At 37.4% G+C, this 24,981-nt stretch overlaps 2 protein-coding genes and 1 long non-coding RNA gene across 4 annotated transcripts; all 3 read right to left on the bottom strand.

Moving 5' to 3' along the window:
- LOC126409932 (uncharacterized) lies at nucleotides 1-1,776 on the bottom strand. 2 transcript variants are annotated; one of them, XR_007572884.1, is made up of 2 exons: nucleotides 1,232-1,776; nucleotides 1-873 (listed from the first exon to the last, which is right to left on the bottom strand). It is a non-coding gene; the product is annotated as an uncharacterized LOC126409932 (long non-coding RNA). The 2 variants fall into 2 exon arrangements; XR_007572883.1 differs by having other exon boundaries at nucleotides 1-756.
- A 15,743-nt stretch (nucleotides 1,777-17,519) lies between these two features.
- On the bottom strand, nucleotides 17,520-20,353 carry LOC116250053 (VQ motif-containing protein 33-like). Its single transcript, XM_031623395.1, has 3 exons — nucleotides 20,205-20,353; nucleotides 18,294-18,830; nucleotides 17,520-17,550 (listed from the first exon to the last, which is right to left on the bottom strand). Exons 1-3 carry the CDS (start codon nucleotides 20,351-20,353, stop codon nucleotides 17,520-17,522), a joined length of 717 nt encoding a protein of 238 aa, XP_031479255.1.
- A 2,830-nt stretch (nucleotides 20,354-23,183) lies between these two features.
- On the bottom strand, nucleotides 23,184-24,476 carry LOC116249718 (probable glutathione S-transferase). The gene is made up of 2 exons (XM_031622938.2): nucleotides 24,125-24,476; nucleotides 23,184-23,706 (listed from the first exon to the last, which is right to left on the bottom strand). Exons 1-2 carry the CDS (start codon nucleotides 24,434-24,436, stop codon nucleotides 23,350-23,352), a joined length of 669 nt encoding a protein of 222 aa, XP_031478798.1. The 5' UTR covers nucleotides 24,437-24,476; the 3' UTR covers nucleotides 23,184-23,349.
- Nucleotides 24,477-24,981: the final 505 nt, after the last annotated feature.

Genomic DNA, 24,981 nt, shown 5'->3' with positions numbered 1-24,981 from the left:
TGATTTGTATGCCGTCTGTATTTTATTGACTTATAGACATCATGAACGCACTCATCGCATGCAATAATTGGACACGATATGTAATGGACAACTAAACAACGTAGACTCCATGTGAGTTGTTTGGAAGATGCCATAGGACAATAATTGCATGGTCTCAGAGTGTAGAAGGAGCCAGAGCTGTGCAGACGGAACCTTAGCTGTTCAGACAGTGCCATGGACTCACAATTCTGTCCTCAATTCTTTTCCCAAGTTTTGTTTTCTTTTCAATTGAGAAGAAGAGGCCTTTCTACCACGCGAATCAATTACCAAAACAAGAAAGAAAGAGCATACCGAAACGTAAAATACAGAACATGATGTTATTACCATTCTATCAGATATTAATAAGCCTTAAGCTGATCTGTGATTGATAAAATTGCCGCTACTCATGTTGAGAAAATTATGTCCAACTGTTTTGGATTCCCGGTTCAGTCTTGCCCTTAATCGAGATTTTAGTTAGTAATTGTAAGGAAAGGATTGGGTTCCCAACGATCAGTGTCATCATTTTCTGTGAAGAGTTCAAGAGGAGCCAATCTTGCTCCCCGAAATATTGTGGCACTTATTGAAGAAATGAGAAGATGAATAATTACAATTCCCTGTTGCAAAAAGGAAAGAGAAGCAAAGCAGAGCTTCTAGGAGAAGTTAACTGGAGGGAATTTAACTGGCTAGCTCCTTTTGATGATGATGGCGAAGGTTGTCCATGAATTTATCTCAGCCCCTCTGTATGTGTAGAACGACGTGATCAGGCAGCCTTATATTTTTGTGAAAATTAAGCCATTAATTGGTGGGGAGCAGTAGATTTGGCGACACAAAAGAATTGTGCTGCTAAGGAACAACCTGCGTCCGTCGCAGAGTAAGCCATGTGAAATGATTTCTCTTCTTCTATATATTGTGCAAAATTGTCGCGCTATACAGCAACCTTTTCCCTTAATTTTCAAGAAATTCCTTCCTAACTATGATGGCAAAGATGGAGTTTGATGGCTCGAATGACTTATTTTGTGTTGGCTGAGCCGGAAATTTCTTGCAGGGTGAAGCTAATACTTTAAATTTTAGACCTTTAAAGGACACCTATATGCCAATTATCAAAACATGGCGAGCGAGGAGGCATCAACTTACAAAACCTACCACCGCCACTACGTCCAGATTAGATTATACCGTAAGATGAATGAATGAAGTGACAAAAATAGCTGGATACCTGAATTTGGTAATGACATGAGGCTAAAGCGGCTGATTTCCGATCGAGGAGCCGTGGCTTTTTTCCCATATTCAGGGCTGCATCCTAAATAAAAGTTTGGAACCAACCACTGTTGAACCATCGCCCTCTACTTCTGATCCAGCTTCTCGCGCAGAAGATTTAGGCGGCCAGAGATTCCCAACTTATGTATCAGAAAGAAAGCGCGTGGATACATAAATAATTTTTGCACGAAGCATACCTTTAAACATCTTTCACACTTGTCACCCTTATTTCTTTCCTTCTGCATCAAGTTTGGTGTTCTGCCCTGCTAATTTCGGCCCCTTTGTCTTGATGGGAGACTTGAGGCCTGCATAACTCGGAAGTTCTTGCTCCTCTCGGTGGCTGCCCAAAGGAAGCCCAACTTTATACGCTTCAACCGTTCAATGTCATGATTGTCATCTAATATTGTGTAGTTGTAATGTTCTGATGTCGACTTAATTTGAAAAACCAATGTTCCCCGTCAATAACGTAATTCAAATGGTCCCTCGCACATCTATCAGTGGTGGGGTTTTGAGTATTAACATTGACAACCCTGCAGAGTATGTCATGAAGAAGGAACCCAACAGCCGAAGATGACTGTCGGCAGTGTCCGAGGTACGTCGTTTTTGGTGTATTAAATTTTGACACAGTTTTGACAAAAAAAAAGGAAGAAAGTGAAAAGAATTGAAAGGACATTTTTCTTTCAAAATAAAGTTGTGTAAGTTACAAATGCATATCAAGGTATCTAAATCTCTTCGCACGAATACATACTCTAAATGTTCGTAATTCTCATGTACTATTGCATAGAGGAGTAAGACGGAGCTTCGGTCAAACAAATACCTACATCAGTAACATAAAATACTTTAAAAACATCCAAGTGCACCTTAATACGCACGACACAAGGCACAAAAGTTGACAAAATGGTTCATTTAGACCTTGTGATACTGGTTTATCTTTCTGACAAAATGGTCATGCAGTACACAATACCTGGTTATATGAGTTATACTTATCTGGTTATATGAATTATACTAGTGCATGAAATTTTCGTGTTCAAATATAATTATGACAAAAATACCTACAATTCACACAGTAAAAGAAAACTTTTTGTGAAGACAAAAATGAAAATCAAAAAAGTAATTTAAAAATGACCATATGTCTCTATGCTCTTACTGCATTTATGGAACAGTGCACCCAACTCAATCTCCTATAGAAAGAGCCAACACAAATGACACGAGATTTTCTGAAAGAAAAAGAAAGAGGGCAGTCAGCCATTCTCTGGCCTAAAGCAATGGACGAGACGATTAAGGGAGACGGGACAGGTAGAGGAAACAGTGATGTAGTCCACAAAAAAAGAAAAAAATGGACATTTTGGAAATTATTTTAAAAAATGTCCTTTTTTCGACTTCTTTTATCCTTATAAAAAGTTTCATTTTCTTATTTAAATAAGTCATTTTCATCATTGACAGTATTGATGCATGAAATTTTGTTGACATTATTGATGCATGAAATTTTGTGCACAAGTTGGTTAACGATGAAAATATCTTCAGTTCACTCAAAACTTTTCTTAAAACAAAAATGAAAATTGAAAAAGGTAAAAGGACTATAAAAGACACATCAAAAATTACCAAAATGTCCATCTGCTCTTTTAAGGCATACATGACTTGTGCCTTTGACTTTTCTTCAAAGATTAGCGACCTGTTTCCATGGCTGTTTGGCGGAGACAAATTGAGTTAACAAAGAGTAATTAAATAGGGAGGGGAAGGGGATTCCTGTGTTTTCTCTGTTCCAATCCAGTTTACTTTACTATGGAAGGGATCCGGGGATTAGGATTATTTTCCCACCTTTCTCTCCGCAACCAACCGTGGGAAATGAAAAAAGAAAAATGCCAACATATGGATGAACCACTGCTGCAACCTCCAGCCGGCAGATGGCCATACATTGACTTTCATTTCTTTATATTTTTTTATTTTAAAATATTTTTCAACAAAATAATATTGTCAAATTTCACACACATCAAAACCCAAGTCTGATTGGATTGAACTTAATAACAAGAAGGATAAAGAAAAGTTCTCTCCTGTGGACCATTCCATTAATTTTTGAGTTTATACTTATACTTTTAAAAATTTTAATTTATCCTATGTTGGAAAATATTGTTCCGCCCTTGTACAAATTTTGAAAATACTATTCGCCCCCAAACAAAAATTCTGGCTCTGAACAGGATGAGCTGAAATCCAAACGGCTCCGCATCAATCTCACAACCTCTAGAAAGGATTCTATTATGTCCCACGCATGATCGGTGGAAAACGCTGAACACAAAAGAAGCTGGACCCTGAAGTCAGAGGGAAACAACGTCGCAAATGACGTTACTTTGTTGCTCCAATTGTTCTCCACTAGAGTTTGTAAATCAGGGATCCCACACGTTGGCTTTGAATGGGCAGCAGCCCACACAGTACAAGAATATTGCCTTAGTCCTTTTTTTTAAAAAAAAAAATTTAAATTATTATAAATTACTTTAAATTAATTTAAAATGAAAAAAAAAGATATATAAACTAATGTTAGAGTGCTGGTAAGGGATGGAGGTTTTATAAATATCCGCTTAATTTGTTTTGGTCATGTAGACATTTTTTATCAAAAACAAATGAAATCAAGGAAATAGCAAGGGTATATAATTTTATGTTGTGAAAGTTAATTCCTGAACTGAATCAATACCGCTGTTGATTTGGCGAATCGGCAACAAATTCAACACAATCAGTTGTGAATTTACCAATAACATTAAAAAATATTTTTTAAACAATAAAAATAAAAAAATTAGTTTAAAAAATAAATCTTCAAATATTTCAAAAATTGCTATCTACTGAGAGACGGCATCTTTGAATAGGCTATTGAATCATTTTGCCATCAATTTGATTTGAATCGGCTGACTCAGTCTTATTCTGACAACAGCGAAAGAATTCCAGACAAAGTCTGCGTGGGGTTTAGGCAAATTAGTAAATAATTATAAAATTGTGGATGCAAATACTAATTAAACAAAAGAAACTGACAACGGAAAAGACAAGATAAAGTTGAGGTGGGAAAAATTGATGGCAGGTTGATCATGTGCAAACACAAATAGTTGTGGAAGAAAGCATCAAAGATCTCAACTTGTTGAAAAACTGATTCCTTCTTGTTTTAAACTTTCTGATGATTACATTTGAAGAAATTCGTACGCGTTGGCGTCTCTGTAATTTCATAATTTAAATTCATCTGTGCTCAGAACGATCAATATGAGAATTCAGTTTGGTGATGCTCAAATCTATCAAAAGTTAACTCCATCTGATAAGAATATTGTAATACTGGTGCAGATCTAAAAATCTACTCTAGTTAGTGATCATGAAGCAATGAATTTGTTCGATTACTTAAAAAACAGTGAGAGTTCGATGGCAGATCTATTGGTTAAAAATTGTAAAGCTGAAGTCTCTTCAGGTTTACAGAGTATTCAAATGCTAAGCAATTGCTTGTTGGCAGTTGAGGCATAGAATCCTCTGAAATTAGCATGTGATTTTGTCAAAATTGAAGCGCAAAGTGGGCCGGAAGGAAGTGTATCCTCTCGGAGTAGCAGGATTAAGTATAACCTGCTGATTGGATTTGCACTTATGAATCCTTCTTCCACCAGCCTTTTCACGGCGGGTTCGCCCTCCCATGCCTTGTACATGGGCTTAACTTCTCTTGGCATAGCGGGCTCCCTCTTACTTTCTTATGCAGGTGGGTAGTGCTTCTAAATTATTTCCTGTGTTCTTCGTTCTTGATTATGTATCGTCAGTGTCAACTTAATTCCTTCATTGGCCAGAAGCTCCGGCTAGCTACTTAACTGCCCGATCTATTGCATTCAATCTTTCTTCTCCGATGTACAACCAGAGAAAAAATCACCAAACTAATTGGTGAAATGTTGCAGGTGACAGACTTCAAAGCAATGTTCTGCTGCTAAGCTCCACCGTGCCCCTTCTTGGAGCCCTTTCGATGCTGGGTGAGTGGGTGTTGAGGCTTCAGTACAAGCTGAGTTTTTTCCATCTTGACATTGAGGTACTGCTGGAATGATTTGGTGCCTATATACTGGTCCGTTTTTTAAGCAATTGGACGTTTTAAACGATGCAGATCTGGCACTTATCATATACAAATCGGGTGTATATATATATTTTTCTACCCTTTTGGTCATATCTTGCAGATGATCAGGCTACATAGGCTGGCCTCCTTCTGCATCCACACGCTTCGACATCGGAGCCCAAGCTTGATGAAAAAGATTCGACCCGATTAGATATAATCGGAATTCTGTTTAAAAAGTAGAGTCTGAGTCTGAATCCAAACTTAGCAAAAGATGGATCTGACCCCATTAATCCAAACAATTTATTTAATATTAGTGTCAGTTTATTATTTTCTCCTTTAGAAATGCATCTCTTCTCTGTTGTACCTTAAAATTTTTGCAGGCTAGCTATTTTCTGAATGCCAAAGAACAATAGGCATCCTGCATGTGGGTGGGTATACATGGAAAATGGGTACTGAGAAGCTAGCTAGAGCATGAAGACCTGATTGCAGGTAGGAAATTAGTCCCCATTGGCTTACAATATATGGAAAGCTAGCGTTTTATGACATGGAAATTAATGATGATTTGGAAAATGTCCCAACTTTTCCCATGGAAACACTTAATATGCAATTGTTATTGTTCTATCATGTGCCACTGGAGAATACTCGGTGGGAGTGATCTATTTTCAATAATCCTGCTCAAACGTGTGAAGTTTGACTAGACTCTCAGCCCAATGTAAAGCTCTGACTCATGAGGGTCTAGGTCCGAAGGGACCAGGCACGGTAAATGCCTTGTTTCTCCCCTTGGCCCTCAATCTATTGGTTATATCGCCTGAGATTGTGCCTCAGGTGTTAATATTCAATGATGACTAAATGAAGTAATGCCTGAATGATATTGACAAATAGTCTTGCTTATATATCTTATATTCATGGTATGAATATCCTCCTGTTATAATGCTGTAACATATTGTTGTGTATGTATGAGTTACATCTTCACACACCTCATATTGAGCCTATTAAGAATGTGAAAATATACTCATGCTTTGAAAATTATATTATTTTTCAGGTGATTTTGGTGCGCCACGACAATGAGCAAAGAAAATTTTGGCAGGTCTAAATGTTTTGGTGTGTAGATATTTATGCAACTGTTATTTTGACTTTTATATGTATTTATGTTATTTGCAGCTATATAACTAGTGGTGGGGCCATCAATATGAAAATTATAAGGTTGATTTGTACTAGTATAGACTTCCCTACATGTGTTTGGTTGTGAACTATACTTTGAATGAATGTAAACCTGGTCTTTAGATTGATTAGAACCATTAACTGCCCAAGATAGATCATGCTATGTGCTAATACACATATAAATTATCTATACATGCTTTATGATAAACCGGAGCTATGCCAACTGCATAGGCCATGTGATTTTAAATGTTGTGCAATCCCTATGATGAATGTATATAAAAGAAAAATTAGGGTACTTTTGGGATGTTAAACTTTAGGCAACAGAATATTTTCTGTTTGACCAGTGTTCTAGAACAAAAATCCATGAAATGATCCTTGTCCCTTTGCTTTTTTTTTTTTTTCTTTTTATGTGTGTGTGTGTGTGGGGGGGGGGGTTGTTTGGGTGTGGTGGAATTAATGCACTTAAGGAAAGATATAAACAATTAATAAAAGGAAGTCCATGGTGGCAATGGAAAATGAAGCTATCAAATACAAAAATCATATGAATATGAAGCCAATTCTAAGTATCTCATTAGTAAAGGGATGATTAACTTTGAGTTGGGTTAAGGCTGCCATCACTAAATTAGTGCTGAGCCAAATTATCCTTCACAAAAATCTCAAGAAGTGTGCTCATTCATTGAGAAAGCATTTGTCTCATAGTTCAATTTATAGACTCTTCAAGTCAGGCATAATCTCCAAAATGTGTCTAAATGTGAAAAATGCAAAGTTGGCTATATCAATCATGTGAAGTTATTCATTGATTCAGCAAGCTCATTTGGTGAAAATATAAACAAGGACAACTTGGTTATGCATGTACTTAATGGCTAAGAAGTATGAAAAATTTGTCCCCACCATGACAACTTTGAACTATCTTCTCCCATTTTGTGAGATCCATAACCTTCTAACAAATAGCTTGAGAGGTTGATGTCAGTACTACTTAATTTATGTGCCAATATACATTTTTTGATGCATGTGTTAACGTTGTGCTCCTGATAGAATGATGCTACGAGTTAATATCGTCATGCATGGGGATTCACCTTAACATCTGTTCGATGATGGGTATGACATGAATATGTGTATGGCCAACCCTGTTGATTCTCTCTTTTGTCTAGAAAAAAATAATTTGAATATCATTGTAGTTATGTTATTCAGCATTTCTAGCTTATTTTGAACCTGAACATCAGGTGACAATGCACAGGCTCATGTAGCTCAGAGCTTTTGTGTGGTCATTGTCACCAAAATGATGAGCCATTGAAATTAATTGTTTTCAATATTTTAACTAATAGCTGAGTTACATGTTGGTTAGTTAATAAGCCACTTAACCCTTGGTTACATGCCATCACTTAACAATCATAAAAAACAGAACAAATTATAATAGGATTGCTATAAGACTCAACGTGAGGCAGAACTGGTTATACGCGCTGGCTGGTGCTCAATTTTTTTTTTTTTTTTTGTGCCGGCATGCTTAATGACCAAAGGCCCTTAATGACCAAAGGTCCCTGCAGAGTAGAAAAAGAAAACCTTTTGTAGGGACAAAAAAGGAAACTTAAAAATTAAAAGATTAAAATGGAAATTTGTTTTTAAATAATTTCTAAAATACCCAGCTACTACCCTGCGTTGCTTTTGGCATAGATATCTTGCGTGCATCAAGTGGCGCCTGCAACTCACTCTCGACGTGAACGGGCAAGGTGGACAGTAAGAGAGTGAGGGCGAGTAATTTTGTTTGGGGGGTGGGTGGGAGGGGTAGAGATAGAGAGAGAGACATGAAATGAAAAAAAGAAAGAAACAAAGAAAGATAGAATTATGAAGCAGGATGAGGACGAAGAGAAGAGCGAGGGCAATGGCAACACCCAGGTAGGTTTCCTACTTCTTAGGTCTGAGATTTCTTTCCAATTCAAGTTTTGGGGTAATTATAACAAAAAAAAAAGAGAAGGGAGAACTCAACGTGGGGTTTAGTTGTACATATGATTATAAGTTCTGCAATTTGAATTACGATGTTACGTGATAACTTGCCTAGAGTTAATAAAAGTAATATGAACCTCACTCTAGACACCATTGTGGCTCATATTAAGTTTGGGTATGAAGTGTTAGGGTTTAGGTAATTCTAATGTAAAGTATGAATAAGGCCACTTGAAATCCTAAGATTTGTGAAATTAAACTAATAAAATCATAAAAATTTTGCAAGTTGGAGGAATGGGGAAGGATCTATGGCCCATTGTCTATACCCTTGAACACCTCATGCTAGTGAATATTTATCCGACCCTCAAACATGTGTTATACAATACTTGACTCTAGAAACAATTATCGAGCCCGAGCATTACATGTATTGATATATACTATGTATAATGCTGTTATGCTACCTTTAGCATGCGTAGCCTAAACCATACGTAGATGTTAGCTACAAAGTATGGATACCTTTAGCAAGATCCTGTACCCAAGTTGCAAGATGTAGGATCTAGAAGGCTCTAGAGTAGTCAATGCTAATATATAGGGCATTGTAGTTCTAGTGCCTAATGAAATATAGAGCAATGCCTGTTTATGATGGTTTAGTGACATCTCGCACTTTTTTCATGTCTGTCCTCATATTTTGAATCTGCAAATGAGCATGTGATTTGTTTTATGGTCAGTATTATTAGTTGCTTGTTAAATGATAATACTCCCCGTGTATGACATTTGTTTGTTAGATGATTTCATATTACTATCAAGTATTTATCAGTGAATGTAGTCAGGCTTGGACAATTAAGAATGACATTATATTTTGTATTGATAATTACATAACTAGAAGAATTGATGCATATATAGACTATCAGGCTTGGACAATTAAGAATAACATTATATTTTGTATTGATAATTACATAACTAGAAGAATTGATGCATATATAGACTATGTTCATGATGGCTCAATTACCATTCGATGACATAATTGTTTATTTGTGACTTGTGAACCTAACAGACTTCTTGCTTGTTCTATTGATGAACACATATGTTTTTAAAACCCTATCACCTATGCCTTTATGAAGGATATAGCACTGGAAATGAGCGATTACTTGTAATCATACAAAACAGTGGTCCAATCCCGTGTATGTGTGATGACCTGAAATTGTTTGTGAGATGACATGTTAAGGTCTGATGCGAGTGATGTCTTAGAGATTAAGCCAGATAAGGTCGAGGTTCATGTGGACTTTGGCACTGTAGATGCCTTATTATCCCTGCCCTTGAATCAAAACTTTGTGGAGAAATCGACCACCCGCACCTGGACGATGGAAATAAACCATTGTGGCCTATGATTGGTGGAACTGATCAGCGGAAAAAATGTCAAAACTATTTTAAAAGCATGGATAATTGAACAAATTTAATAGCTTGACCATGAAGTACTTGAATATGAACTACTTACATATGCATGGTGCTCATATATGCGCATATATTAAGAAATTGCATGATGATGACCAATAATATATGGAATTTTAATTAGTTATTAAGATGACACTCTTTATGGCAAATCAGAACTAACATAAATGATGCAATGTTCCTTGTTTTTCATGTAATTTGCATGAAACGAAAAGTTGGTTTTAACACTCCCATTCAATTTTCTTTTGTGTGTGTGTGTGTGCCGGCTAGTGCATGTGTGTTTTTGTGTGTGTGAGAGATTGACACAACAATTGTGCACGGAAAAAAAAAAAGACGGAAGATGAGCTATTTTAGAAAATTTGTTATAAAGGTATGTTTATTTTAGTATTTTAATATTTTTACAATTCCCTTTTTATCGTTTTAAAAGTCTTTCTTTTATTTTTTATTTTAAGGAACATTTTAATCATTACTTGGTCCTGTGTACGTATGGAGGTGTGCACATAACCTGCTTCATATGGCTAAACCGCGTATTCCTTGTGTGCTTTGTTATCACTCCCTCTCTCTATCTCGTGAGCTCATTTCCATATTATACCATTATAGCTACCACCGTAGACTTGGGAGGCATTGGTGGTGTGTGGGAAAACAACATCAAAGGTTCACCAAAGTTCATACTTTGGTGTGCGAGGAAGAGAAAAAGAGAGAGAAGGTCGTTACAGAGAGGTGCGGAGAGAGACTCAGAGAGATAGCTTGCCTGCTCTATCAAAGGAAGCCTTTTTTTATTCTTTCTTCTTTAACATCTCTCTTCTGCCTTCTTTAACAGCTATTTGGGGATGTGCGTTCTTTCAACATTATGTTTTTAGCTCCAGGCCGAGACTAATTGGACAAACCTTAGTTTCAGATAGAGGGTTACAGCTCCCAAGTGGCTGTTGTTAGTCCACATGTATCTAACTTACAGCAACCTTTGGAGAAAATATTTCTTTTTCAGTGATTTGTGCTGCAACCTTTGGAGAAAATATTTCTTTTTCAGTGATTTGTGCTATGACATGTTAGCCCGTGAGAAGTATTCATTGATTTGTGCTATGACATGTTAGCCCGTGAGAGGTATTCATTGATTTGTGCTATGACATGTTAGCCCGTGAGAAGTATTCATTGATTTGTGCTATGACATGTTAGCACGTCAGAAGTATTCATTGATTTGTGCTGAACTATTATTTTAATTGCTAATATATAGTGCTATAAGATTAGTTTTCTTTTACTATTGGTTATGTTGTACCATTGCTAGGGTGTCTTCAAATTATTTATGGCCTGAGAGGTTGGTTTCAGTACCGTTTAATTTATGTGCTAAAATCCATTTTGTGTTGCATGTGTTAACGTTTTTCTCATGATAGAATGATGCTGCGAGCTGTATAATACCCTCTTAGATGGGCATTTGCCTTAATATCTACATCGTCGGTGTGTATTTGTTCCATAGTTTGATATGCTTGCACGGCCTGTTGTGATGAGAACATCAAAAGAATAATGTCAGCTGGGCTGTTGATTGATCCAAAGGCATGCATGGAGTAGATTTAACAAAGATATCCTAGAGAAATTGACTGAATATTAATTTTTAGTTCTATCGTTTGAGACAAAATACATTTTTCAACCAAATAATTATATACTCTTCTTATCTCTCCTTCCAGATGAGTCTTGACGTTGTTTTTTACAAAGCACATTCACATATATAATATGCTGCGAAACTGTTAATATTTATATTGTATGCACCCTGGGATTGTTTAGGTTCGTAAGTGTTCACTTTTGTACATGAAGGATTCAGAAATTCAAAATGGATTCTTTAATAGAGGATTGTAGCTATATTTAGATTCCTCATGTGCTTCCATTGGGAACGGTGCCCTTGATGATTAGAGTGACCCATTCCAAGTGTCAGAAGTTAGGTAGATAATACTTGACTTGACTTTTATGTATTATGTTTGAAAATCAAAGTGTCCTTCCTATTTAATAGCAAGCATGGTATTTATATGAAAATAACATTGTTGCTCGCAGAAGTTATCTGGCTATATATTATAGGACTATCAGCTTCATATATCAAGGCCATCATAATCGTACATCAGAATTCTGTCATTGGGTGTTTAATCTATTAGTACTACAAAGAAACTATTTAGCCATTCACATTCTACATTTGGCATCATGACTAGAATAAGTATTTGAATTATAAAACTTGATCTCCTGAGTAGAAAATTGAACTATAATTTTCATTTTCAACCTAGAATTAAATAATACAAGCTAATGTCTTGTTTCTTGCACAATTTTATTGTACATCACACTGCCAATTCATTACAACTTGATGCTCATAATAGTAGTTCATCATGCAATCTTTATTTATCATTAATATGCAAATAGAGGGAGAACTTGATTTCACAACAAAGCATCGGCTTAACATGGAAATGATAACTTATGGAATGCATATATAACAAGTTATACGTCTCAAACTTTACTACTTTTTAAAAAAAAAAAAATTGTGGGAATGTAGTGTTTGCAAGTTTACTACATGAGTTATTAGTTCCCACTTAGATGGTTTTTGCCTATATGTGGTCTGCATATGTATAGAAAAAATAAAATTGAATGTTCACTAATTCATGCATTTACAAGATAAAAAATGGTTAGAAGTATAATATATATATATATATATATAATATGTGTGTGTGTGTGTGTGTGTTTTGTCTTGAGGTCGAAAACTTAATATATATGCTTTAAGTACTTTTGAAACGACTCTTTTATTCATGCGTACATAGAATAACTAATATTGTTTTGAAAATTGTACACTTGCTTACTATAATATTTAGTACTTCATTCAGGCGGCCGTTTCATGACCATGTACTGAGGATTTTGTATTTCTGACCCCTTTTATTGGAAATTTTCAGGTGGGACGACCGATAGAAGCTGCATAATATTGTTGGCCCGATACTTCAGTTTCATTTCAGGAACTTGTTTATATGTATGGCTTGATTTGTTGACATATTTGACATTGTGATACTTGTGCCCTTGGTTCCGTACTTTCGCTTGAGTTATTCATTACTAAGTGCATTCTGTTCATGAGTTCCCTGCTCGGTTTAGTTTACATCTTGTTAACTGGGTAGTTGATTGATAGAAGGTATAGAGTACATTTAACTAACATGTCCTAGAGAAATTACGAGAAAATTCATTAATAGGCCGATTCAGTTGGTTCCCTCTTTGGACTGAAAAAGAAAAAAAAAATTGATTACCTTTGTAGTCATGTTATCTGCCACTCATAGCATATTTTGAACCTGAACCTTAGGTGTCAACGTGCAAGCTCATGTGCATCAGACCTTAGAGCTTCTGACAATGGATAAGTTTAATTCGGCTAGATTTAATTCCATTGTAATATTTTCTTTGGCTTTGGTATATGGTCATTGTAATATCCCATCCTTATAGAAGTGTTTACTATGAATAACTGACTAGTTAATTTCTTTGTTTATATTAAGCCTGGGTAACGCGCCGGGCCGGGCCGGCCCAGCCCCATCGAACCCGGGTCCGGGCCGGGAAAAACCTGGCCCAGGCCGAACCCGGGCCCGATAGGCCGGCGGCGGCCCAGCTCGGCCCGACTCTCACTCTCCCTCTCCACTCCCCCTCTCTCTCTCCGCTCAGGACCGCTCCCCCTCCTTCATCCTCTCCGCTCCCCCTCTCCCTCTCCCTCTCCCTCCTCCTCCATCTCCCTCCCCTCTTCCATCAAAGCGCGACGGGAGGGCGGGGGAAAGTTGCCAGGAGGGTGACCCGGGCCGGGTCGGGCTGGGCCCGGGCCGAGACCCGGGCTATCGGGCCGAGCCTGGGCCGGGCTGAGGGGCCCGACGGGCCAGCCCGGCCCGGCCTGATGCCCAGGCCTAGTTTATATCAGGAATTATGTTAACATAAGAGACAAATCAGTGTCACTAAAATCGGCCTATACATTCAGTGGCCGATTCATTGGAGTCCTAAAATCAGGCGATCTATTAGCGAATCGATGGAATCGTTGGCAAAAATTCGGCGATTCACGATAAACGAAACCAGCTTGTGTCCCCCGTTCCCCTTTCTAATTAAGCGTACATGTTTTTTACTTTTTCCTTCACTAATTTTTTTTCTTGTTTTCTTCTCATGTTGCATATGACTTTCATTGTTAAATGAATGTTGAAGTTCAAGATGTGGCCGAACAAAGATCCAGCATTTGAATTTAAATATATGTGGCCGAACAAAAATCGTGAAGCGCCTTCACATGCTTTTATACTAATTTTTGAATGTTTTTTTCTTATGTTAGATTTTCTTATGATTTCTAATTTTTATTTGTTTTTAAATTAAAATACATTTTTGACAATTTTGATTCACAAACTATTCTGGTTCTGATTCGGTTTACTGATTAGCTGAATCTTTTAACCTTCCAATTCAGAAACTGATTTTGACAACATTGTGACAAATCATCAAAAAACTAAAAACCATTAAATCGTAAAAAAAACTGATCAGGAGAATATAACTTATGATCAGAATTCAAAAATCAATCTGGGCCACATTGGGAACTGATCTGAAGACACCATGGCAGTAAAGTAACTTTGATTTAAAGGCCGACAAAGCATTGATTTGAAACCTAAAGGATATACTTGACAATTGGAATTGAGGGTATGCTTGGAATTCAGCAAGGTCGGTCTTGTGGCGGAATGTGATTTATTACTGAGAAAGGCAGAATGCCAAATCACCCATTTATGTATGTACGCAAATGATGAGCCACGAAAATAGATTGTTTTCAGTATTTTAATTAATTAATAACTAAATTGCGTATCGGTTCTTAATCATTTAATTATAATAAAGAACAAAATGTAATATTAATATAAAAAGAGGAGGAGGCGTCCTCCTTGGGACTGAACGTGAAAGGCTGAGATAGAGATAAAGAGGGGGATGGGGAAAGGAAAGAGAGAGGAAAGGGAGAAAAGGAGGAGACATAAGAAGAATACGATCTGCAAGGAGGAGGAAGAGAATAGGGAGGGCACAATTTAAAACAAAGAGGAGGGGAGAACTCAACGAGGGGTTTAGTTGTGCATCTCATGTGTTTTACGATTTCTATTACTATGTTAAGGGCGAATCTAACTTCACTCTCGACACCACTATGGTTCACATTAAGTTTCGGTACGGAGTGCTAGGGTTTAGGTAATTATATTGTAAATTAGGACTAATGCATGCTTAATTAAAGCTAATATAATCATAAGAATTAGGTTAGATCACTTGAAATTGCAGGTTTTATGAACTCACACTATCCCCAACTTTGCAAGTTGGAAGAATCTACGGGCCAAACCTTATACCATTGAACACCTCATGCTAGTAAATATTAATGCGACCCCCAAACATGTGTTACACATTGCTCACTCTAGAAACAATTATTACATGTATTGATATAATGGTATTATGCTACTCTTAGCATGCATATCCTAAAACCATCCTCAGACGCATGTTAGCTGCTATGCAATTTAGCAAAGACCCTGTAGCTAGGTTTCAAGATAAAGGATCTACAAGGCTCTAGAGGGGCCAATGTTTTGGGCATTGTAGTCCTAGTGCCACAAGAAATATAGAGCAATAGCTGTTATGATGGTTTTATATCATCTGGCACTGATCACACGCTCTGCATCCGATGTAATGTTTTTCATGTCGGTCCTCATATGATCAATCTGCAAATAAGTATGTGATTAATTAGTTTATGTTCTGTATTATTAGTTGCCTCTTGACTGCTAATAATCCCTGCATATGACATTTGTTCGTCAGATGATTTCATATTCCTATGAGGTATTTAGTGAATGTTCTCATGCTTCGACAATTAAGAATACCATTATATTTGGATTGAGAATTACGTAATTGGAATGGTTGATTCTCATATCGACTATGTTCATAGTGGCTCGATTACCAAGTGATGGCATAATTGTTTATTTGTACTTGTGAACCTAACAGACTTATTGCTTGTTGTATTGACCAAAACCTATGCTTTTAAAAGACTGTTACCCATTTATGAGAGGCATAGCTCTGGGGAAATGAGCAACAAATCGTAGTAGCTTGTGAGATGACCCAACTGGATTTTCATAGGGCTAGAACCAATGGGCGCATATGCGATTGAAATCTGAGGGATTAAGCCCAATAAGTTCAAAGCTGATGTGGCCTTTGCCACCATAGACGCCTTATTATCCCTGCCCTCAAGTCTAAGCTTCTGGATCAATTGACCACTCGCACATGGATGATGGAAATGAACCATTGTTGTGTATCAGTGGGACCGTTAAGCAGGAATTATGTCAAAACTATTTAAAAGGAATGGATAACTGAAGAAACTTAATCTTGCAGAGATTTCTAAAAGTGGCCATGATTAAAAATAGGAGATGTTTGAGGATTATATTGTATTATGCTTTTAAATTTTAGTGGTTTAGCTGCTTATTTATAGTTTGACCATTCTGATAATGTGATTGCATGTCATGCATATTTTCGTGTTATGATTGTCATTAAATAATTGTTTCTACATTTAGTATACAACAAGGAAACTTACCGAGTATATGAAAATATACTCATTCTTGAACATCAATCTTTATCTTGCAGGTATCTTTAGGACATTTAACTGCAAATTAGATATAGCTGAGCAATTTGAAGATCAATGGCCTACACATGCATGTTGTTATATTTTACTTTGTTATGGACATATCAAAAGCATATTGGTTATTAATGGATCTCTTGCCATTTCATAGTGTCATGGACCTTACATTTATAAAATAGTTTTAATGGTACTGAATAAGGTACTATCCATCTTAGAGAAACAGTTTAGTTTTGGTTACGTCCGATTTGCAGTGGATGCAGACCAGCTATGGGGACTCGACAGGGATGACATACTCTCAGTCCGGAGAACACCCAACATAATCCTTACCGCATTCTCTCAGCAATCAACTAGAATAGTTGCTTCCCTCTCCTACCATGGATACTTTTCCATTTTTTGTCGATTGCCATACCCCAGGCTATCTTCTTTTGTTACCCTTTACTCATCAAATTTTATGTTTTCAATCGAATTAAAAATGGTAACTATCAATATTGCAAATGATAGTGTGTTACCGTACTTGGCTCATAAGCTTGGGTCCTGCCCATCATGGGTAGACTCAGACATGAAAGTCCATTCTTCTACTCGCACATGATAGGCAAAGAGACATGAATATTTCTCTAATAGTTTAGATATGCATTATTATTCAACATACTGGCGATAGGACCATGCCCCCCTTGAGCATAGTAAAACTGGCCAAGGGTGTATTGGTTAGAGTAACACAGTAGCGTCACGTAAAAAAAAAAATTGTGCAGTCATATGCTCCATGAATAGCTTCCTAGATAAAAATTTCATCTACATGGGTCTCAACGCATTCAATCCCTCATCACTTGATGATGTTAAATGTGTTAGACTAAGGTCTCCAACTATACTTCATGTTTACTATTGAATCAAGTCTCTCTTTTGGCAATTTAACTTTGTTGGTAGTAAAAATGAGCACCAGTGTAGTGACAAATGATCTTCATCTTCTACATATATTCAACAAATTTTAAACTAAGCTGTTTTTTCTTTGAAAAAATACGTCACAGTCAGTCCAATCCCTCATGGCCTTAGGCATGCTAAAGTATCAATCCTAATTTGTTATCAATGAACACAGTTAAGAGTCCATAAGAGAAATCAAAGTAAATACATGATTTGACATCAAATCATCCCATATTTGTTGGAACTTACATAACGAGAAAGCATGGATTATTCTTCATCTTTCATTTAGGTTGACTTATTTATTAGTGCAACATGCGTGGTATGTTGCACATATTACGATAGGTCAACTTATATTCAATAAGTGTATGCAAGCACTGAAAAAAATTTTCATTGCCATATGAAACATCATGAGTCCAACTCTTTCTAGAGAATTGACTCGAGTTCTCAAAAATGTCCCTCTTAGTCCCATTAAGATGATTTGGGCCCTCGAATCTGGTTACCAAGTCAACATTATTTTGGAGATCATGTCGGTCTTTAAGGGGCCGTTTGACGGCAGGAAATATAGAAATGGAAAAAAATTTCTGGAATTGATGAATTGGAAATAAAATTCCATATGTCCAAAACCACCTTCTGTTTGTTACATAGGAATTATTTTTCTGGAAAAAAATTTCTTTGTTTGATGAAAAAAAATTGGAAAACAAGGAAGGGGAAGACGACGACGGTTCTGTGCCTGAGGAGAGGAAGACGACGACTGTGCTGGGCGTGAGGTGCTGGGCGATGGACAATGCACTTTCCCCTTCTTTCTTCCTCTTTCCCCTTTCTTCCCTTTCCCCTTCTTTCTTCCTCTTTCCCCTTTCTTCCCTTCTTCCTCTTTCCCCTATTTTAGGCACAGACGAGGCAAGAAAAGAAGAGGAGGAAGAAGATTGTCTGGGGACGAGTGGGGAGGGATGGAGGTAGAACCCTTTCTCCGCGATGGCCTTCTCCTCTTCCGATACCGCTGCGTTGGGCCCTGGCAGCGACGACGACTTGCTGCCGGAGAGGGAGAGGTTGGAGAAGGCGGTGGTGGGGGAGAGAAGGAGCTGCTGAGATAGAGGGGAAGGGTGGGGCGGCCGGAGCGCCGCGATGCCGAGCTTGATATCGAGCTTCCTTAAGCCCTGCCGCCTCTCGTGGAACTTGAAGGCCGGCCGTCCAGGGCCGACATCACCGGGTGCCGCCGCCGCATTGTTGACCCTATTGGCGAGCCTCGCCGGGACGGTGACGGGCAGCCTCTCCTGGGAGTCGTCGTTGGCGCCCGTGAGGTGCTGTGTGTGAGGAGATGCCCAACGCTGGTGAGACGCTTTCCCCTTTCTTCCCTTCTTCCTCTTTCCCCTTCTTCTGCTGGATGTTTTGCTGAGGAGATGCCCAACGCTGGTGAGACGACGACGGATGACGCTGCTCCAACGGGCAGAAAAAAAAAACTAGGAAATATCTTTCCACCCCGCTGGGTGGAAAGATGTTTCGGAAAATATATTTCTGGATTCTCTTTCAACGGTCGATTTTTCTTTTCCATGTTTGATAACATGGAAAAAATTTAAAAATTGAAATAAATTTCCTGTTGAACAGTGTATTTCCTATGAAGCAAACGCCCCCTAAGTTCCACAGTATAAGGCCTTTTCTTGATCAATCAAGTTGATGAGAAAAACTTTTACATGATGTTATCATTTCATACCCGACATTTAAGATCCACAAAAACCTGTATCTGTTTTTAAAACATTTCTCGGTTTTGTCCATTTCATCTTAACTCACTTGACACTCAGTGACCAAGGGCGATCCTTTTCTCACTACATTCTTACATATGGATGCGTGACATACATGAATTTAGCCATGATTTTTTTTATCCAAAAAAAGATATATATTCTAGTGAGTCCTATGGACATTACATGTTTTTTAAATGCATCAACAATAAGACTTAGTAAGAGGATATGCTACAATTTCATAAGTAGTAATGTAGTTCAACAACACTTTTTCCTTCTATATCACATCCCTCAAGTTTTTACATCTAATATCGATATGTTTAGTTTTAAAATGAAATTTGAGATTCTTGGCAAAAGCAATTGCAGCTTGATTATCATAGTAAATATCAATCGGAATACTTACTTTCGAGACAATGTTAAAATGTTTAAAAAATCTCATCAACCAAACACCCTCTTATACTACCATGAACCAAGTTACAAATTCAGCTTCAATGGTAGAAAAGGCTATGCACATTTGTTTCTGCTACACGAAGATATCATACAACTATTGAGCAGAAATACATATCCAGACTTAAACTTACATTCATTAGGTTCAACAACCCAATCTACAACTATGTAACCCTAAGCCACAACTAACCACCGTAATGGCATACTGCTAAATTTTTAATGCCTTTTAAGTACCGCATGATCCTTTAACAACTTTCAAATAAACCTATCCAAGATGAGCTTTGAATCTTTGAATGGATTCACTTGCATTTGTCTAGATATTGAGAACCTATTTTTTCCCAATGGTCCTCCTTGCGAAGAAAGATGAACAGGTTTCTAAACATTGTTATTGCTGATGGATCTCTTATCTTCTTCCTCTGATTTCTTATATTCTTCTTTTTCTAGGCAAGAGAGAGTCTCACACACCTATTTCAAAACATTAATGTCATCAGGTATTGGTATCATGACTTCAATTTCTATCTCAAATATGTGGTGTGGTATTATTTTTCTCGCACTCTAATGAGGCACCACATCTATATTCTAACCCTCATGTGGTTCACTCTAACTATCATGAGCCAATTGAGACCATACATCTTTTATCACTATTTCTTGATCATTTGTCTTTGTATATTCTGGGTCATCCAACTCATATAATTGGACATCTTTATTTATATTTCCTTCCTTAGGAAAATCATTTTCAACGAATGTAGCATCCCAAGAATCTATCTCGGTCATACTTCTATCTACATTTTCTTATAGGAAGACGTAACCTTTGGAGTGTTCACTATATCGAATGAAGATACATTTCTTTTTCTTCAGTCCTAGTTTACTATATTCATGAGAATGATTGTTAACATGTGTTGCATACTCTTTAAGGTCTCAAATGATTAAGGTCAGGCCGCCTATCTATCCATAATTCATACCGAGTTGATGAGACGGATTTTGTGGGTACACAGTAAGGATTCATGTCACAGTCAGTAGACAATTGTCCTAAAAGGAAATGTGTAACTGTGCTAGCACCATCATGGACATGACCATATCCATCAATGTTTGATTTCTTCTCTCAACAATGCCATTTTGTTATGGTGTGTGAGGGGTGGTCAGTTGTCTATCTATGTTTTTTCATCACACATTTCTTTAAACTATTCAGACAAATATTCTTTACCTTGATCTATTTGAAGGACTTTGTTTTTTCAATCAAGCTAGTTCTCTATCAAGTTCATGAAGCGTTTGAAGCAATCCAACACCTTAGACTTACGAGAGATCATATACATAGCAGTATCAAGTGTAGTCATCCATAAAAGTGATGAAGTATGATGCACCACATCTAGATGCAATACTCATTGCTCCCAAATGGTTTTCGAGATGCTTTTCCCGCTAAAAAATGTTCGCAGATAAACATGTCAATATTTGTAAGGGATCATAGTAATCTCTCTCGAGCCAGTCTAATCATTCTATTTTGTGCAATATGCCCTAGCGAGCATGCTAGTACATGCATCGACATTAACATGTATATTAAATCATTCATCATTTTCATAATGAGAATTTGAATAAGTATTTAAAACAAATAAACAATTCATTAATACACTAAAACAAATAACTAAGTCTGTGGACAATATGTTAATAAAATTGTTATTGAAAGTATGTTTATAGTCAAATGTTATTAAAGAAGAAACAACGACTAAATTTCATTTAATATCTGGGACATGAAGAACATCATGCAATAGTGGCTCTCATCAACTCACAAAAACCAATTGGCAAGTTTCAATTCCACATAGTTCTGTACGACTATTGTTCTTTAAGAGCAACACCTTTTTCATGCTAGATATTTCAATATTCAATGAATGATCTGGTATCATGCATCACAAGGTCTGTTGCTCTTGAATCTGCAATCCACAAAGGTTGAGAGAAATTAGTGAAATAAAAAAAAAGAACTTAAGGTAAAAAAAGTGTGCACCTTCTTTGGTTCGATACTCCCAAGCGAACAAGCTTCCCACAGTTAGGGATGTCAATATATCTGATTTGAATCGGATATCCAACCGATCCAATCCGAAAAAATCGGATATGGATAAAAATTTAATATCCGATTAAGAAATCGGATCGGATTCAGATTTAATAAATGACATCCGATCGGATTCGGATTCAGATTCGGATATACATAAATATCGGATCAGATTCTTTTTTATACAAATATCCTCTATCTAATACTTGAAAAATGGCAAAATCCGGTTCAAAATTTGGATTCGGATTTGGATATAAATATAAAAATCGGATTCGGATCGTAAAATCAGATTTCGGGTTTGGATTCGGATATGATTTTGCTTTATTTGAATTCGAATCTGAATCCGAATCTGAATATATGAATATCCGAAAAAGCGGATATGATTAAAGATGTATCCGATCAGAATGCGATCCGTTGACATCCCTACCCACAGTTAAAGCATTTGTTTCATGTGGCGTCTCTGTTTGCCATCTTGTTTTTTTTTTGTCCTCATATTTTGCAATTTTATTTTTAAACCACCTAGGACCATCACCCGTCTTTCTCTTATAATTGCAAGCTTTCATACCTTAGATTTATTCGTGACCATTGAGGAGCCGTATGAAGCTGAGGTCTCATGTACGGTTCTGGAATAGAGATGGGAACAGTGATGTTATCATCGACTATGATTATCTAACAGTTCGACCACTAGATTTGGTAGTTTCTAAGTGCTCATATTCTAGTTCCAGGTGTTGGCATATGTCATTAAAAGTATTGATGCTCTCGTTATATGTCATATTAATTTCATATGCTCTCAGTTATTTGGCAGCAATCTTATCACTATTTGAATTTGTTGTTTATTCGTAAGGTGTGTCCTGCTGATTTTAGTTCTCTAATCATATTAGCCATCTCTCTGAGATGCTAACCAACAATATGTTGGTATTATTTGCGATATGTGTCAAATTTAATAGTGAGCTTAGTCCAGTAGTTGATATTCTACCAAACCTGTCTTTGAGGGCTAGCCACTTCTGTTTCGCAATAGTGTGTTGCTCAAACTGACACATGATGTCATCTTCGATTGAGCACAACATTGTAACTTTAGCCACACTATTTTTAATGTTTCCATGCATTATAAGCTTGGAGTCATTTTGTGCATATTATGTATCCTTGTCATGGTAAAAATGGGGTGGCAATATTGGCAAAATTCCATGTATGTTGTTTTCAAGGAGTGTACATCCTCTTTCTGGTGCATCTGATCAGTCTTTCCGTGCATTTCATCAGTCAATGGTGCAAGCTTTAAATTTTATGACATGCCCTTTGGTTGTTTTTACTTGTAGAGATTAACTGTGAATGAAGATTCATTTGGACTTTTGCACAGTTATCAATAGCTTCGAAATAGATTTCAGTCAGTTCCAGTTGGAATGCTTAGTTGGTTCATGATCATCGCTGTTTAATTGTTTGCTTATAGAAATAAAAAAAACCAGAATTTCCTTTTAACATGTGAATTATTGTCCACAAAGAGTAAAATTTTCAGGGCCATCAGTGGCCTCCGTGTCTCTTCAATCAAGATCGTTGAAGAAATGTGGGTAAACTGAGAACCTCAAGAATTTGCATTTGTGGTTCCGTTGAAGCATCACAAATAAGCATCGATATATATTGTTACATGCCATTTATAAGTATATCACACCGTCATTCTTCTCTAGGTAACTAGCAAGCTAAAGAGTAAGCAACTGGGAAGCATCAAGATAGCAGGCTAGGTTGATCGTGCAAGCAAGCTGTTGCGGAAGTTCTTAAGGTGCTCACGGAGTTTCTCAGGTGGGGGCAGGTTCTGGTTCACGAAAGGGAGATTCAGGAGGTCATGGAACCAACCCTGCAGATGTGGGAAACTATTTTCTTCAACAACTTTGTTACCAAGGACCTCTTCAATTCTTTGGATCCACATAGGCATCCAGCCTGCTGCAATATCAACTAGTCCGATCGTCTCTCCACCAAAGAATTTGTTACCCTTCAATGCACCTTCCAGTGTCTTCAAATTCTCAACTAGCTCTGCCTTGGCCTTATCATGCTCCTCACCTTGGGTGGAGAAATATTTGAAAATTGCCGGTGAGCACTAGAAAAGGGAAAGGGAAAATCATGAGAGTACCCCAACAAGGAATGAAGGGAATATAGAGAAAAAAGTGGTGCGATCCCTCGAGAAGGGATTGGAGAACACTACAGAGAAAATCAAGAACATGTTTTTAAACTGAAATTGGACAGCGGGATTACCCGGTTTTCTCTGCGTTTCTCAAACTATCAAAACATGGAAAAATCCATGCTTTGGAAAGCCAATCTCCATAGATTTTCCACTAATAACCGGTATAATATGTATGTGTTTATGCCTGGATCCCGTAATCAGTATAAACCATTTCGAATGAATTTGATCTGTGTAGTTTCCTTGCATAAAACAAGTCTGTCTCTTTGTATGTGACAGAGGAAGGGAGAGGGATAGGGAGAGAGAGGTTTGCACAAACTGATGAATTATTTTTCACCTTATCATCAGAAAATTTTGCCCAGAATCGTGCCATAGCTCGCTCATGAAGATCTTCTGACAAGATGGGCTTCTCTGGCCAGGTTTCCTCGACGTATTCGATGATCACCATCGACTCTGGTATCGGCTTCCCGCGATGAACGAGCACGGGGACCTTCTTATGAACTGGGTTGTATCTTAACAGGAGCTCGCTCTTGTCCTTCAAATCTTCTTCTATGTATTCATACTCGATTCCCTTGAAGCTCAAGGCAATTTGTACTCTGAAACCGAATGGGCTTTCCCAAATGCTATGCAGCTTCACTTCTTCGCTCATTCTCTCTCTCTCTCTCTAGAGTGCGGGTGTGGCTGGAATGGTGTTTGTGTATTTATGGTTGATGACATCTTCAGCCTGAATTGGAGCCCAAGTTTGAGGATGAAGTCAATGGTCAGCAATGGCGTCGGTCATCAATCCTCGGTCGAAAAGGACATTGGCTTGGAAGTCATGGAGACTGACGTGAGCAAGGACGTTGTCGATGTTAACATGCTGAACCTTTCAGTCATCTGGAGAAAGCCGCAGCTCTGAGAGCGATAGAGAGCTCTAAAAATCTGAACTGATTTTACCGTCATAGGTCATAAGTGGTAAGATGGGAAAATTTAATGTTAGAAGGCCCTAACTTAGTCTTCTCGCGTTTCTCTTTCTGTTGTCTTCAATTGAAAAGGAAAAACTATTAATTTTTCCGTTGATGTGACAATTGTTTGCTTGGAATGGTGTTTGTGTATTTATGGTTGATGACATCTTCAGCCTGTTTTGGAGCCCAAGTTTGAGGATGAAGTCAATGGTCAGCAATGGCGTCGGTCATCAATCCTCGGTCGAAAAGG

The sequence above is a fragment of the Nymphaea colorata genome, chromosome 3 (genome assembly GCF_008831285.2).
Source record: "Nymphaea colorata isolate Beijing-Zhang1983 chromosome 3, ASM883128v2, whole genome shotgun sequence".
Lineage (NCBI taxonomy): Eukaryota > Viridiplantae > Streptophyta > Magnoliopsida > Nymphaeales > Nymphaeaceae > Nymphaea > Nymphaea colorata.
This window is presented reverse-complemented; position numbering and strand designations above follow the sequence as displayed.